The following is a 13,004-nucleotide window of genomic DNA, read 5'->3' as shown; positions in this document are numbered from 1 at the left end:
ATAAGACAGGCTCCAGGCACGAGGTTAAAGGGGCTGCAAGAGGCAGTCTTCTCTGTCCGTCCCCACCCATCCCTGAATAGCTTGTCTCTGATCCGTCGCTCTGTGTGGGCGCTATCCCAGGGCTGGAGCCAGTAAAGCGTGCCTGCGGCCAGCGCCGATGCCTCAGGCTCCATCACAGCAGCCGCGGCCATCGTGGTGACTGATGTTATTAATACTGAATTGTATCCTTGAAAGCTGCTGGGAGAGTGGATCTGAAAAGTTCTCATCACAAGGAAAATAATCTGCAACTATGTGTGGTGATAGATGTTAAGCAGACATTGCAGAGACCATTTTCCAGCACGTATTGAATCATTATGTTGTACACCTGAAATAGGTTATAGGTCAATTATATTTCAATTAAAAATAATTAACAGCAGAAGTGGGGCTGCAAAATACTGAAAGGTTCAACAACATAAACAACATGGAGGGCTTATTTTCATAGCAGTTTTTGGTATTCAGAAAGAAGAGAAACCCAACCAGGAAAAGTTAATTACAGAAAAGAAGAAAAAAGACCTACCAAAGTTGGATTGACAGCCACACAACACAGAAATGACACCCCAGCTCTTTTCATGCAATCATGCTTTAAGGAAAACCATATGGGACTGTTTACAGTACCAGCCACAATGACTATTTCTTAAAACTCACACTGCGGTACGCTTGGTATACTGTAAACATGCTGCCAATTATCTCACTGCCCTGCCTTCCCTTTCCCACTGCAGGAGAGAGCAGTTAAAGGGGTATTTCCCACAGACACGTGGGCCCCCAACACCTACTGGAAAGGGGGCAGGAGCCTCACTCTACTTTAAAATAACACCAACCCAGAGCCAATCTCCTTAAAGAAATTAAAGTGCTTATTAAAGAAAGATCTATGAGACAATGCTAATCCCTCTGTAGTCTGGAATCAGAACACTAATACAATATTGGATCTTCTTCCTGGTAAGCCAGTTTCCCCCACAGGACTAGGAGAGTCTTAAAAGTAGCCACAAGCAACAGGTGGCACTGTAGGGTCTACCTCCACGGAGCTGTCACGTGGCTCCAACTCTCCTGTCCTCACATTCTAAGCCCACCCGGAAGGCTAACCAAGAGTTTTAAAATAAGGCACAGGAAAGAGAGATCAGGCAAAAGCCTGGCTTTCATCTGGGGGAAAGCTGACATGTTAGTTTGTGGCCACAACACACTGAACACCAGGCCACTTGCCCTCTCCCAGAAGGAGTCACTGGAGGAACATCTGGTGGACAACGACCCCATGGAACGTGGGAAGGAGTCAACTTGGCTGGAGCTGGGGAAGAGAGCCGGGCAGAGGACACAGGAAGAGGTCACGCCACAGTGAACCCTCTTGTGGGCCGGGCTCAACTTGACAGGAAGTGGGAGTTAAAGGAAGCGAAACCAGGCCCAGCAGCATCATAAAAGGGACAGGCAGGTGGCAAGAGGGGACTTGCAGGGTTTGAGGATACAGGACAGAAGACTTAAGACATCTGGCCCAGGAAACAGGACAAGCCCTTACCTTTAGTTCAAAACTGCTGTCCACAGTCCACTGAGAAGCATGGAAAGGGTCCCCGCCACCACATGCCACCTCCCCTCAATTCACAGAGCAGCAGGATGAGAACAGGGGACAGGCGGGCCCCAAGTGGGCTGGCAATGGTTTCCTTCAGCTCCACCCAGAAGGAGAACAAGATTTCTTTCCCAAAGTAGAAATGGCAGGACTTTTTTTTTTAATCCAGGAAGGATGAAGTATGTTTTCTGAGCACTTAAACACTGAATCTCCAGCTTTCCTGCCACTAACTTTAGGTGGGCAGAACCCTCACAGGTCAGACCTCTTAGCAGTTGTATTTCTATACAAAAAATTCTAGGGTTTCTGCCAGAGCTGCTATGCCAGGCTGCAAATCAACAATGAAAATAGTATTTCCAGAGATAAAGCAGTTTGGACTTTGTGAATCTGTGATGTCAAAAATCACATTTGTATCAGAGCAGTCCCTTGCTCTGGCTTTGGCCAGGGCAGACTCAACCAGGTCAGCACTGAGGTCTGTGCCCCTCAGAAGGGCCCTCCAAGGAGACTGCTTTGCACCCAGGAGGCGCTGGGCAGGCGAGCGTGACTGGAGAACGGTACGGAAAAGGACCCAAACTCCCCAGACACTGGGACGCGGCCTGTGCTACAGAAGATTCCAGATGATGCAAAGGCCACAAGGCCGTGTGAGGGGCCTGTGCTCTGTACTTGTACACTTTTCCAGGTGGCTCTGAGGCAAGCCACGGGACTCAGATGGTCTAAAGGCAGAGGTGGGCAGGCTCGCTCTGCAAAGGGCCACACAGGACAGATGCCAGGCTTGGCAGGCCACGTCAGGTCCTGTCACCAATGTGTGTTTGTGTTTTACTGCCCTTTAAAAAGGCAAAAATCATTCTTAGCTGGAGGGCTGTACAGAAAGAAGCCAGAAGAGCAGGATTTAGCCCAAGGGCCTTAGTTTGTTGACCCCTGGTCTGAAGTCTTTTCCAGCTCTAAATTCTTAACAGGGACACTCAGCTGTAATTCTACAACCTGGATTTCCAGAAGTGACATTCTAGAATTTCAGACGAGAATAATCTGAGAACATTTCCTACATTTAACTGAGCAACTTAGTAAATGTGGGAAAAATTACAGCTAATAAGCTATGTAACCAGGACCTCTGTGTCTTAAGAACTACAGAGAACTAACGCTAGCAGCTAATGGGAACTCCCTCACGCCAGAGAACAAGAATGTGTAGGAGTACCAGCCTCCATGTAAGTCTCAAATCACTCATCTATGCTCCCACTTCAAGAACTTAGAAAAAAAATTAACCCAAAGCAAGCAGAGGAAGGGAATAAGGATAACAGCAGAAATCAATGAAATTGAAAAACAAAACAAAAAACTATAGAGAAATCAATGAAACTAAAAGCTATTACTCTGAAAAGGTCAATAAATTGAAAAACTAGAGCAAGAATGACAAAGAAAAAAAAAAGACAAAATATAGATTGCCAGTATTAGGAATCAAATTAGAGATATCATTACAGATGCTGCAGACACCAAAAGGATAATAAAGGAATCCTACAAACAACTCTAGACAGAAATTTGATAATTTAAGGAAATGAGCAAATTTCTCAAAAAACAAACTACCACAACTCACCAATATGAAAGGTAATTTCAACAGCCCTATAACCACACTAAGGTAATTAAATGTGTAATTTTACAACACCGCCAAAAAACAAACAAACAAACAAACAAAAACAACCTTGAGGCCCAGATGGTTTCACTGGAGAATTCTACCAAGCATTTAAAGAATTAACACCAATTCTATATAATCTCTTTCATAAAATAAAAAAGGAGGGAATACCTCCAAATTCATTTTGTTTTATAAAGCCATTTATCCTAACACCAAAACCACAGAAAATCCAAAAAGAGAAACCTACAGACCAGACCAACATCCCTCATGAACAGAAACAAAACTCATTAACAAATCCTTAAAATCCTTAATAAGAATTTATCGATATGAAAATAATTATATAACATGACCAAGTGGGATTTATTCCAGGTATGCAAGGCTGGTTCAGTTTTTTTAAAAAGCAATGTGGTCCACCATATTAATAGGCTAAAGAAGAAAAAATCACGTGGTATTGGTCAATGCAGAAAAAGTATTTGACAAAATTCAACACCCATTCAAAATAAAAGCACACAGAAAATAGGAACAGAGGGGCATGTCCACAACTTGATAGGGAGCATCTACAAAAAACTGACAGCCAGCACCGTCCTCAATGACAATAGACTGAGTGCTATCAGGAATAAGGCAAGGACGTCCGCTCTCACTGCTGCTACTCAACCAAGTAACGAAAGTGTAGTCAGCTCAATAAGGCCAAGAGGCCAAGACGTGTCCAAGGTTACACAGCCAGTAGGTGGTAGAGCTAGGTCCAAACTCAAAGCAGCCGGGCTCCAAAATCCAGTGCTTTTAACCATGACATTGTGTTGCTTCCCTTAGTTATAGATGGGACAAGAATAAGCCACTTGTCCCATACACAAAACATCAACAGTGGTTATCTACGTGTGCCAAGATTAGAGATCTGGCTTTCCCCCTTTCTATTTCTCTACACCCTGTACTCGTCTAAAAGCAGCACATGACCTAAACGACAACAGCAACAAGAATGTAGAAAGACAAATGCATAAACCATTACTTGAACAGCTTCTGCAGTTTCTTCAAGTAAAGCCATATCCTTTGTTCAAAGGGGATAAAAAAGCACACACAGGGGCTCTATTAATAATTTAACATTCACCAAAAAAAAATTTTTAAGACCTATCCTATTCCAAAGGGACCAAGTTGGTGGTAAGCACTTTTTCTCTCCAACCTAGACAAATTCCACTTAGGAACATCAAACGCTTGGACAGACAGGCCCATGACCCTCTTCCTCAAAACCCCAGAACCGACTGGGCCACTTAGTTGCAGCACTCAACAGTTCAAAGATTCAGTGTTAAACCATTTATAAAACCTACACCATTACTGTTTCCCAAAGCGTGACCCATGGCTCCAGTTCTAAGAAAAAGGGTCCCATAGATAAGTCATGGGATGTAATGTACAGCACGGTGACTATAGCTAATAATACTGTATTGTGTATTTGAAAATTGCTAAATAGATGTTAAAAGTTCTCATCATAAAAAAATAATTTTGAAACTACATATGGTGATGGATGTTAACTTGTGATCATTTTGCAATGTATACAACTATTGAATTGTGATGTTGTACACCTGCAACTAATGCAATGTTACGTGTCAATAACCTCAATTAAAAAGAAGGGCCCCATGTTGAACCCAATTTGAGACATCTCCTAATATTCACGTCTAGAAACTCAGAATGCCCGTTAGCCTATCAGTTTTGCTTGACCACTATGACCTAGTCCTTCAGAAGAAACAATTTGGTTATTAACAATATCCTAGAAATTGCTCAGGAGTCTCATTGGAGAAATATCTATTCCAGGGAAAATGGAGTCGTGCAACACAAACCCATGGAAGTGCTATCTTAAAAATCAGCATCTTTTTAAAATTCTGCTTTAATAACTTAGTGAGGTCTTTTAAATAAAGTAGATCAACCTTCAAATCACATGCCAACCCATTATATTCTGCGTCTTCTTTTGCCAGAAGAACTTTCCTTATCTTTCAGTAAGTTAAATTTACACCTCTTTATAGCTGAGCATCTTTATCCACTGGCACCATTTCAAAGTACTCAGCGCTAAGTATTGCAATTGGTGTTAAGTGTTTTATGTATCATTTGACACTCTTCCAAACATTTTATTGGACATCCCACCCAACAACACAGTGTGTGGGATTTTGGTATCATTAGCACCTTCAAGCAAAGGGTGAAATTAAGGTGCATGGGAAACTACCCAGAGGGTCAACTCAGCTCAGGAACCTAGAATGCTCTACTGGCTCTTACCAGCTCCTTTTGACTTTGTGACTTAGCATATAAATGCCTTTGATCATAAGCATGGCCACTAGCTCAGCAGCTCTTTCCATGACACAGGTGACATTATCTGTTTACCAAAATGCAGGCGGACCACAACTCAGGGCTCCAGAATTCTTTTTCATGGGGTCTGGAAAAGTGCCTAGTTATAAGGGTTTCAAAGAGCATTTGTGCAATGGTTTACATACTTGGTTTGCAGAATTCAATTGAGGAGGTTTCCCAACTTTTCAAAAGAACTGAGCCTGTAATTAAACTACCATGAAATGGTGGTTGGAGCCGCAGCGCACACCAGCAAGCTTGGGTTACAACTGCAGTGAAATGGTGGATTAAAATGCCCAGAATGTGTGTGACTCCAAAAACTAAACTCAATAATAGCTTTACTGAACATGGTTTTAAACAGACGCCCAACCACAACTCAGTCACTTTCTAACTAATCCTTACCTGCCAAGGGTTAGTATAACCACAGTGGTCTCAATTCAAACTATAAAGCCCGTAATTCCAAATCTTACCAGGGTCCCAAGTCCAACACCAAAAGCTCTAGCTTTTCACAGCTATGGGAGACCACAGGACTTCAGTCTATCTCCCAAGAAGGAGGCAAAGGCCTGCAAGTGCTGATTCAAATACGGCCAATTTCATTATATACAAGTAAGAGGCTACAAAGAAGATTCCAAATTGGTAACTCCTCCACTGCCAAACAAAACCAGCTTTCCTCCACAGAACAAAAATCACAAGACAAATCATCTACCAGTTCATTATTAAACTGAAAAATGCTCTTTTTTAAGAAAAACCACATGCAGAGCTTTGGATTACTTGAAAAAAATATCTCTCTCTTGTTGGGGTGGGGATTGTTCCTAGTGCCTGGATTATGAAATCAATTTCTTAAACAGCTGTTATCCCTTCCAAAGCATTTTAAACCAATAGAAAATTACTAAGTGAAAACTAGAGGTAGCTTTTTGATATAAAGCACAAAATAATTTTACCATACACTACCTCTACAGGTTTAAAGACATGGCTATGACTTTGGAACTATACTCTAAAAACCCATTAAGGTTTACACAATTTTTTAATGGCAATCTCACAAAATGAATTCCCAGCAATGTGCAATTATTCAGCCTGTAGTCAAATAGTGCACGATCAGCGCAATTAAGAATCTTTTGCAGAGTTGGGGGAAAGGGAGGGTTTTTTAAATCCCAACAAAGCAAAAGAACATGTCAAACAAAGGTGAACTCCAACAAGCGACCTCCCCCAAGCAGTCCAGAAAACATCGTCAAAGACAATAAAGGTAGCTACATAATGGACAAAAAACACATTCTCCAAAGCTGTTAGGAAATTCTGAGTGCAGGTGCCTCCTGACTACTTGGAAGCAAAAGAAGTATGAGACTCAAGTGTGTTGGGTGAAGAGGGAGAATTGGACCATCATGGACCTTGTGAATGCTGTTAATGAGTTTCAACCCACGGGAGGGTTTTTAAATGGAGAAAGGGACAGGCATCTGTTGAGCTCCTGTTGATTGAGCCCTTCCCAAAAATGGAGACAAAGAGGGAGATTATGGCTAAGAACTGTAGCCGAGGGAGCAAGGAATTTGAGAGGGTAGCAGGTAGAACCCACAGGACTTAATGACATGAATGGGTGCCTCAAAGGTTTCTGGTACAAGGGGTTTTTTGTTTTTAATGAAGATCCAATTGCAGTGGTTCTCATATTTAATCAGCATCAGAATTACTGGGAGGAAGCTGGTTAAAAATGCAAACTCCAGGTACTACTCTCCCCTCAAACACTGTTATTCAAGCCAGTCTAGAGTGTGGCCCACGCATCCATTTTCCCACTCCCAGTCACCAGCTGCCCAAGGTTTCCCTGCTAAGGCGGCTGCGTGGGTGTGCTGCTGTCTATCAAAATGATGGGTAAAGTGTGGTGGGACAAGGGACAGTGATAAGAGGGTAGGGAGAAAGTTTTTTTCTATTCTTAAACAAAAGAACAAAAAAGCTAGATGCAATCAAACCTGGATTGTTTTAGGTTTTATGCTTAAAGTTACAGCTATTTTTAAATACACAAAGACGATATGCTTCCACCAGAAAGCAGCTCAATAAGTACGTGGGGGAGAGGGAGCTTGGTGGAGACGTACAGGAATTCAGGGAGGAAGGGTCACCTGAAGCCACAGGCCTCGGCTGGGTAGGAAGTGCTAACCAACTCCAGCGCAAACCTCGGAGGAAGGTCTGGCCCATCCTCCCTCCCCGCAGCGCAGACTTCGAAAAGAACCAGAGAAATTTTGCTGATGATTTGTCATCCAGATCACTCCAAACTGGTTAGAACTTACACTGGGGATCCTCCAGTGCTCTTTTGAGCTGTCAATGCTGTGCACTGCTGGATGTTCAGCAGCATCCCTGGCCTACTAGATGTTAGTCCCCAAGCTGAGACTACCAAAAATGCCTCCAAATAGTATCAAATGGGGGGGGGGGGACGGGACGGAAGAGGGAAACAGGGGCATAGAGACTCTCTGCCTTTACTGAAAGGCTTTGCAGTAGTGTAATTACCAAAGGCCTTGAAATAAAATAGACATGGCTTTGAATCAGATATCCCACTTAAAAGGTGAAAAGCTTCAACAGGCCTATTTATTCAATTTCAAAATGGAAATAACAGGACTTACCATAGGGATGTTATGAGGATTATATAAAATGTGTTATGCGCTTAGGGCAATGGCTAGCCCAGGAGGCACTTAGTAAATATTGGCCTTTTTTGTTTTCAAAAAGATGTTCTGAAGAGAAACAAGGGGTATTTGCTTATAGCTTTGGCCTGAATGGAAACCGACTCCCAAAAGGAACAATAAACAGAAATGATAGTCCCAGTTATCTCTCCAGCTCCTGGTGGGGGGTGGTCTGAACCTGGGGTCCAAGGGCTCCGAAGGGGCCAGTGGACACAATTCAGGGGGTCTGCGAACTTGGATGGGAAAACATACATCTTCATTTTCACTAACTGAAATTTAACATTTTCTTCAGTTATGCTTGTAAAACCACACATCAACTATATCTGGCCATTGTCACCAATGATCACACAACAGCTGAAATACTGACTTTCTCAGCACTACTGCAAAATTATGAAAGTCATGAAGGCCTGCAGCTAGACCGCATTTTAATGTCTTACTAAAGAAGCACCTATTATTATTTACTATGTCACCTATTTGGGGCTTATTTTGAAAATTTTAATTTAAATAATTGAGTTATTTTATGCATTTAAAATTCTTCCTGAGAAGTGCTCCACAGACTTCCCCAATGAGGGTCAAAGGCACACAACTTAAGAACCCCTATGCTAAACCTTTTTCAGCTAAGCCTGTAATTCCCAAGCAGCCTTCTGTTCTTAATGTTTTAAACACGATTATTGTTATAAAACTAATTTGTTGATTTGAACGGTACAAGTCACTTTATTTCCCTAAACTATAGATCAGTGATCCAAAAGACCCTCAGCATCAGCCAGGTTTCCCCCACTCACTATCTTCTTAATTCTAAAGGTAAATAAATGTGTGCTTTGTTTTCACCTAGTGGACTTGAACTAGCTTTCCACCTTTACCATAGCACCCACCGGGTTCATTTAACCAGGACTTCTCAAACATCTCTGATGTATCAGAACTGTGTTTAGGATAGACCCTGAAGGTATGCCTTCAAGGACACTCCCAGCCCAGAAGTGGACATGGAAAGGAGGACTGCTACCTTTCCAGGGCAGGCAGAGGCCGGGCATACCTCACTCACCGCCGTCCATGCAGCACGCTTGCTCACTGCTGCGCATAAACAAACCATGTATCCTCCACCAGCCCAGAGATGCTTCAACTATACAAATGTAGGACGTGTTTATTCTTGTTTGCCTCAGGCTGAGAAATCACAAAATGTTTTCTGGGCTCGAGAGTCCTCGAGTCCAATACTTCACTTACATGATCAAAGATGAGATTTTTTTTCAGCAGAAATTAAGATTCACTGAGTTACCTCATCAGCCTAAACCAAACAGGTACCGCCAGCCCAACCTATAATTGCCCTCAGTGGCCCAGTGGCTGCTGGATACTAGCTGGCTTGCACTGGTAACTAAGTTATACAGAATCGCAACATAATAACGTAACAAAGTGGTTCAAGTTTAATTCCTCTAAAATCACATCATGGAACTGGAGCATTAGGAAGGATTACTGACAAATGGGAAAAAGAACATGATCCCAGGCTCCACGGGCATTTGACTCACCCTTGAGTCACATCCAATACTCACATGCCAAGAGTAATGCCTTTTGACTCATTATCATCAATTAAAATAAATGTTTTGGGAGACCTCACAGGTGGTAGATTTCTCACCAAGCGTCCCTTAATGAAAACCAAAGCCTTAGATTCTCGTTTAGCCAGACCCCTTTACAACTGTAGATACCTATGGACAGCAAAACCAAGTGATTGGGGGAAATGCAGTAAGAATCAGCTTTGTTACTTCCCAGTTTTGTAGGGACTCAAGCTCTCACACAGATGCATACCTACACGTCCCCCTTAATATGGTTTCTTTCTAGAATGTTTTTCATCTTGCCATCTTTAAAATTAATCTGGGAATTAAGAATAACTAGCAGGGAATTCTCTCTCTTATTTTAACTTTCACTTGGCACAACTAAATTATTTAGATGCCACTTCCACACTTTGCCCGCTAGAACCTGCCAGTTTCCCCTGCTCCCTTCCAAACAGTCCATGCGTGGTTCTTTCTCCCTCTCTAGCCAGTGTCCGCCCAAAATGTTCACGTTCTCTCGTTTTTTCTTCATACAGTTAAGTGAAGGTTTTTCCCGCTTTTACAGCAAAGCACAAAAGCCCAGTGTGGGCAACCATTTCAACAGACAACACCTGAATTAAGCTAAAAACTGTTTAAGGCTTCAGGCAAGGACACTCAGACTGAGGGAAGTGCCAGAAGCTTCTGGCCTCATCCTGAGATTACCTTCTTCAGAGCCTAGAAAACCCACGCTCAACAAGCAGAGGTGAGTGCTCACACGTGTTTGCCACCAGAGAGACTTCCTAGAGTCAACTCTTAGCACCTGGGTGACCCTGAACCACGGTTTCTTCCTCAAGCCTCACCCTCCTCACCTCTACATTCAGTATGCTAGCACCTTCACTAAGCCCTAAAGCTGGCAGGATAACTAGTCAACAAAAGCTTTTAGCTAGCTCCAATCACCATTTTATCTCCTGATTCTCCCCAGTCGCTTTCCTCCCCTGCAGCCGCACCTAAGAAAGGAGGAAACTAAGAAATGCTTTGTCTTCTCCTCGTCACCTCCCCCCACCCAAATACGCAGATATTACTTAACAAACCGTGGTGTTTTAAAGCAACTCCCTTAATATTAAAAGCCCTATGAAGTGTGCACCACCCTTCCCTTTTTTACCACAGAGAAAATGAGGCTCAGAAAGGTTGAGAAATAAAGCCGAAGTCCCAAGCAGACCCCATCAAGACAGGACGCAAACCTACGTCTTTCTCCAAATCCTCAAAGCCTTTTTCCTTTTTCTCATTTTATGCCTTCGGAAATCCTTTCAGTTTGGGGGAGAAAAACGCAAAGTGAGTACTCAGAAGTTAAAAAAAAAAAAAAAAAAGGGAAAGTGTGACAGTAATGTTTTCAATGCTAACAGAAAAGGTGGCTCCAGCCAATTGAAAAAGCAAAACCTGGACGCAACGCTCCAAGTGGGAGGTACGGGAAGCAGATTCAAGTCTGCGGCAGTCACAGGTTTAAAAGCCACCAGAAAGTCCTACCCCTCCCCCCCCCACCGTGTTAGACGCACCCACAAAAAAGCGTGCAAAATACCCTCCTTCCTCGCCACAATTCCTGCCGTCAGTCCCAACTTTCCCAGCCCTCTGTTCTGGTCGCCTATCAGCTCTTCCGAGCCTCCCTGACTCGGGGAGTTTACAGTTCCCGCGCTCCGACCTCACCAACCCCCCCAATAATAATATGATCATCGTTTCCTTTTCCCGTGCCCCGTCCCTTTCCGGGGAATCTGTCTCCTACGCAGTCAGCTAAGAATTCTGCGAGCACCGCGCGGTCCTGCCCCAGCCTCGGCTCCCACGAGGGGAGCCCCCGCCCCCGGGGGGGAATTACCCGCCTCGAGGAACGGGAAAAGGTCCCGCGGGCGGCCCTGCATGCCCCCCGCCCCTGTGCCCCTGCCCCCGGGGGGGGGCCGCGGACCCCGGGAGTCTTCTTCCAGCGCGGGGGGCAGCCAAGCCCGCGGGGGTCGCGGGTGGGCGACCCGGGCCCCAAAGGGCGGCTCGGTCGGGGTCGGGGAGGGACCTGGCGGGCCCCTCCAGGCCCCGCGCCGCCGCCGCCGGCGGGACGGAGCGCAGTGCGAGCAGGAGCGCGGCCTCCGCGCGGGCGCCGGTGCACGCGGCAGCCCCGGAGACGCCCGCGCCGGAGCCGGGGCCGCGCGGCCGTCCGCATTGTTCGGCCCGCGGCGCGCGCCCCGCCCGGCCCCGCCGGCGCCGGCCCTAGCAGGGCAGGTGGCGAGCGCGCACCCTCACCTTTGGCGCCGAGCATGAAGTCGAGGGTGCTGTGCCGTGCTGCTGCCATAGTGAGGCGAGGCCCTGTGCCATGCCTAGGGCAGGCGGCCGGGGAGACAGGGGGCCGCGAGGCGTGTCAGGCTGCGGCCAGCGGGGAGTGCGCCGCGCCGGGGAGGCCGAGGGTAGGAGGTGGGAGGGACCGCCGGGAGCCACCCGGGGCGCGGGGGCGGGGTCGGGCCCGCCTCCGGGAGGGAGGACGCGAGGACGCCCGCCGCCCCGAACTCCGAGCGCCGGGTGTGAGGCCGCGCTAAGGCAATGGTGGAAACGTGGGCGCTGTGCTCCCTGGCGTGCGTCACCAATGGCCGCGCCCTGCGCCGAGGATCGGGCGGGCGCTCCCGCCATCCGTTAGGTCACCTTAGCTTTAAACCGCGCCGCATGACTTCCGGGGGGCCCACCCCTGCACTTCCCCAGACTGGCCCCCGAGCCCAGGCCCCTCTGATTTCCTGGCCAAGCCCAGAAAATAAAATGCTGGGATCCACCCTAGAGCCTAAAAGTACTGCCGCCTTTTTCTTAACTCTTCTAAGGCTGCAGTTTAATCCATTAGAATTGTCATGTCCATTATCAGGAGCCAGGGCCGGCTTTGCATTTCAGCACCGAAGAGAAAGCTCGTGGATTTTCAAGTTTGTTACCTACTTTTTCGCGAAATTGGGAATGGGGAAGAAGCAAGTGAGAGGAAAACGGTGTAAACGTTGATTTGGGAAATGACAGCTTCTGAAGTTGCTTCTCCATCACTGATGTCTCCATTGGTGGCACTGAACCTCGGCCGTGGGCTCGTCTGACTTCAGGGTTATGCCTGGTGTTCCACAAGATGTGACAAAGGAGAGAACATCAGTGTCTGCACTAAAGCCCTCCTTTATTACACTGACAGTGTCACTGGGCAAATGCCTCCATCATCCCATCAGTCCTCAGTGCCTCGGCGTTCAGAAGCTCCGTACGAACTGCTGTAATGGCTGGAAAGAATTGACATCACTGAACTC

The 13,004-nt window shown here is 45.9% G+C and overlaps 1 protein-coding gene across 2 annotated transcripts in view; it reads right to left on the bottom strand.

The window, feature by feature from the left end:
* Positions 1–12,280, bottom strand: part of SMS (spermine synthase) — a 43,353-nt gene extending 31,073 nt beyond the window's left edge. Inside the window, exon 1 of one of the 2 annotated variants that reach the window (XM_074360063.1) lies at positions 11,989–12,280. In XM_074360063.1, the coding sequence (XP_074216164.1) occupies positions 11,989–12,037 (49 nt within the window). In that variant the 5' untranslated portion in view covers positions 12,038–12,280. The remainder of the gene's footprint in view (positions 1–11,988) is intronic. The other variant, XM_074360062.1, reaches the window with a different exon arrangement.
* Between the last annotated feature and the right edge of the window lie 724 nt (positions 12,281–13,004).

The sequence above is a fragment of the Camelus bactrianus genome, chromosome X, assembly GCF_048773025.1.
Source record: "Camelus bactrianus isolate YW-2024 breed Bactrian camel chromosome X, ASM4877302v1, whole genome shotgun sequence".
In the NCBI taxonomy this organism is placed as follows: Eukaryota; Metazoa; Chordata; class Mammalia; order Artiodactyla; family Camelidae; genus Camelus; species Camelus bactrianus.
The sequence above is the reverse complement of the archived record's forward strand: the minus strand, read 5'-3'. Positions and strand labels throughout refer to the sequence as shown.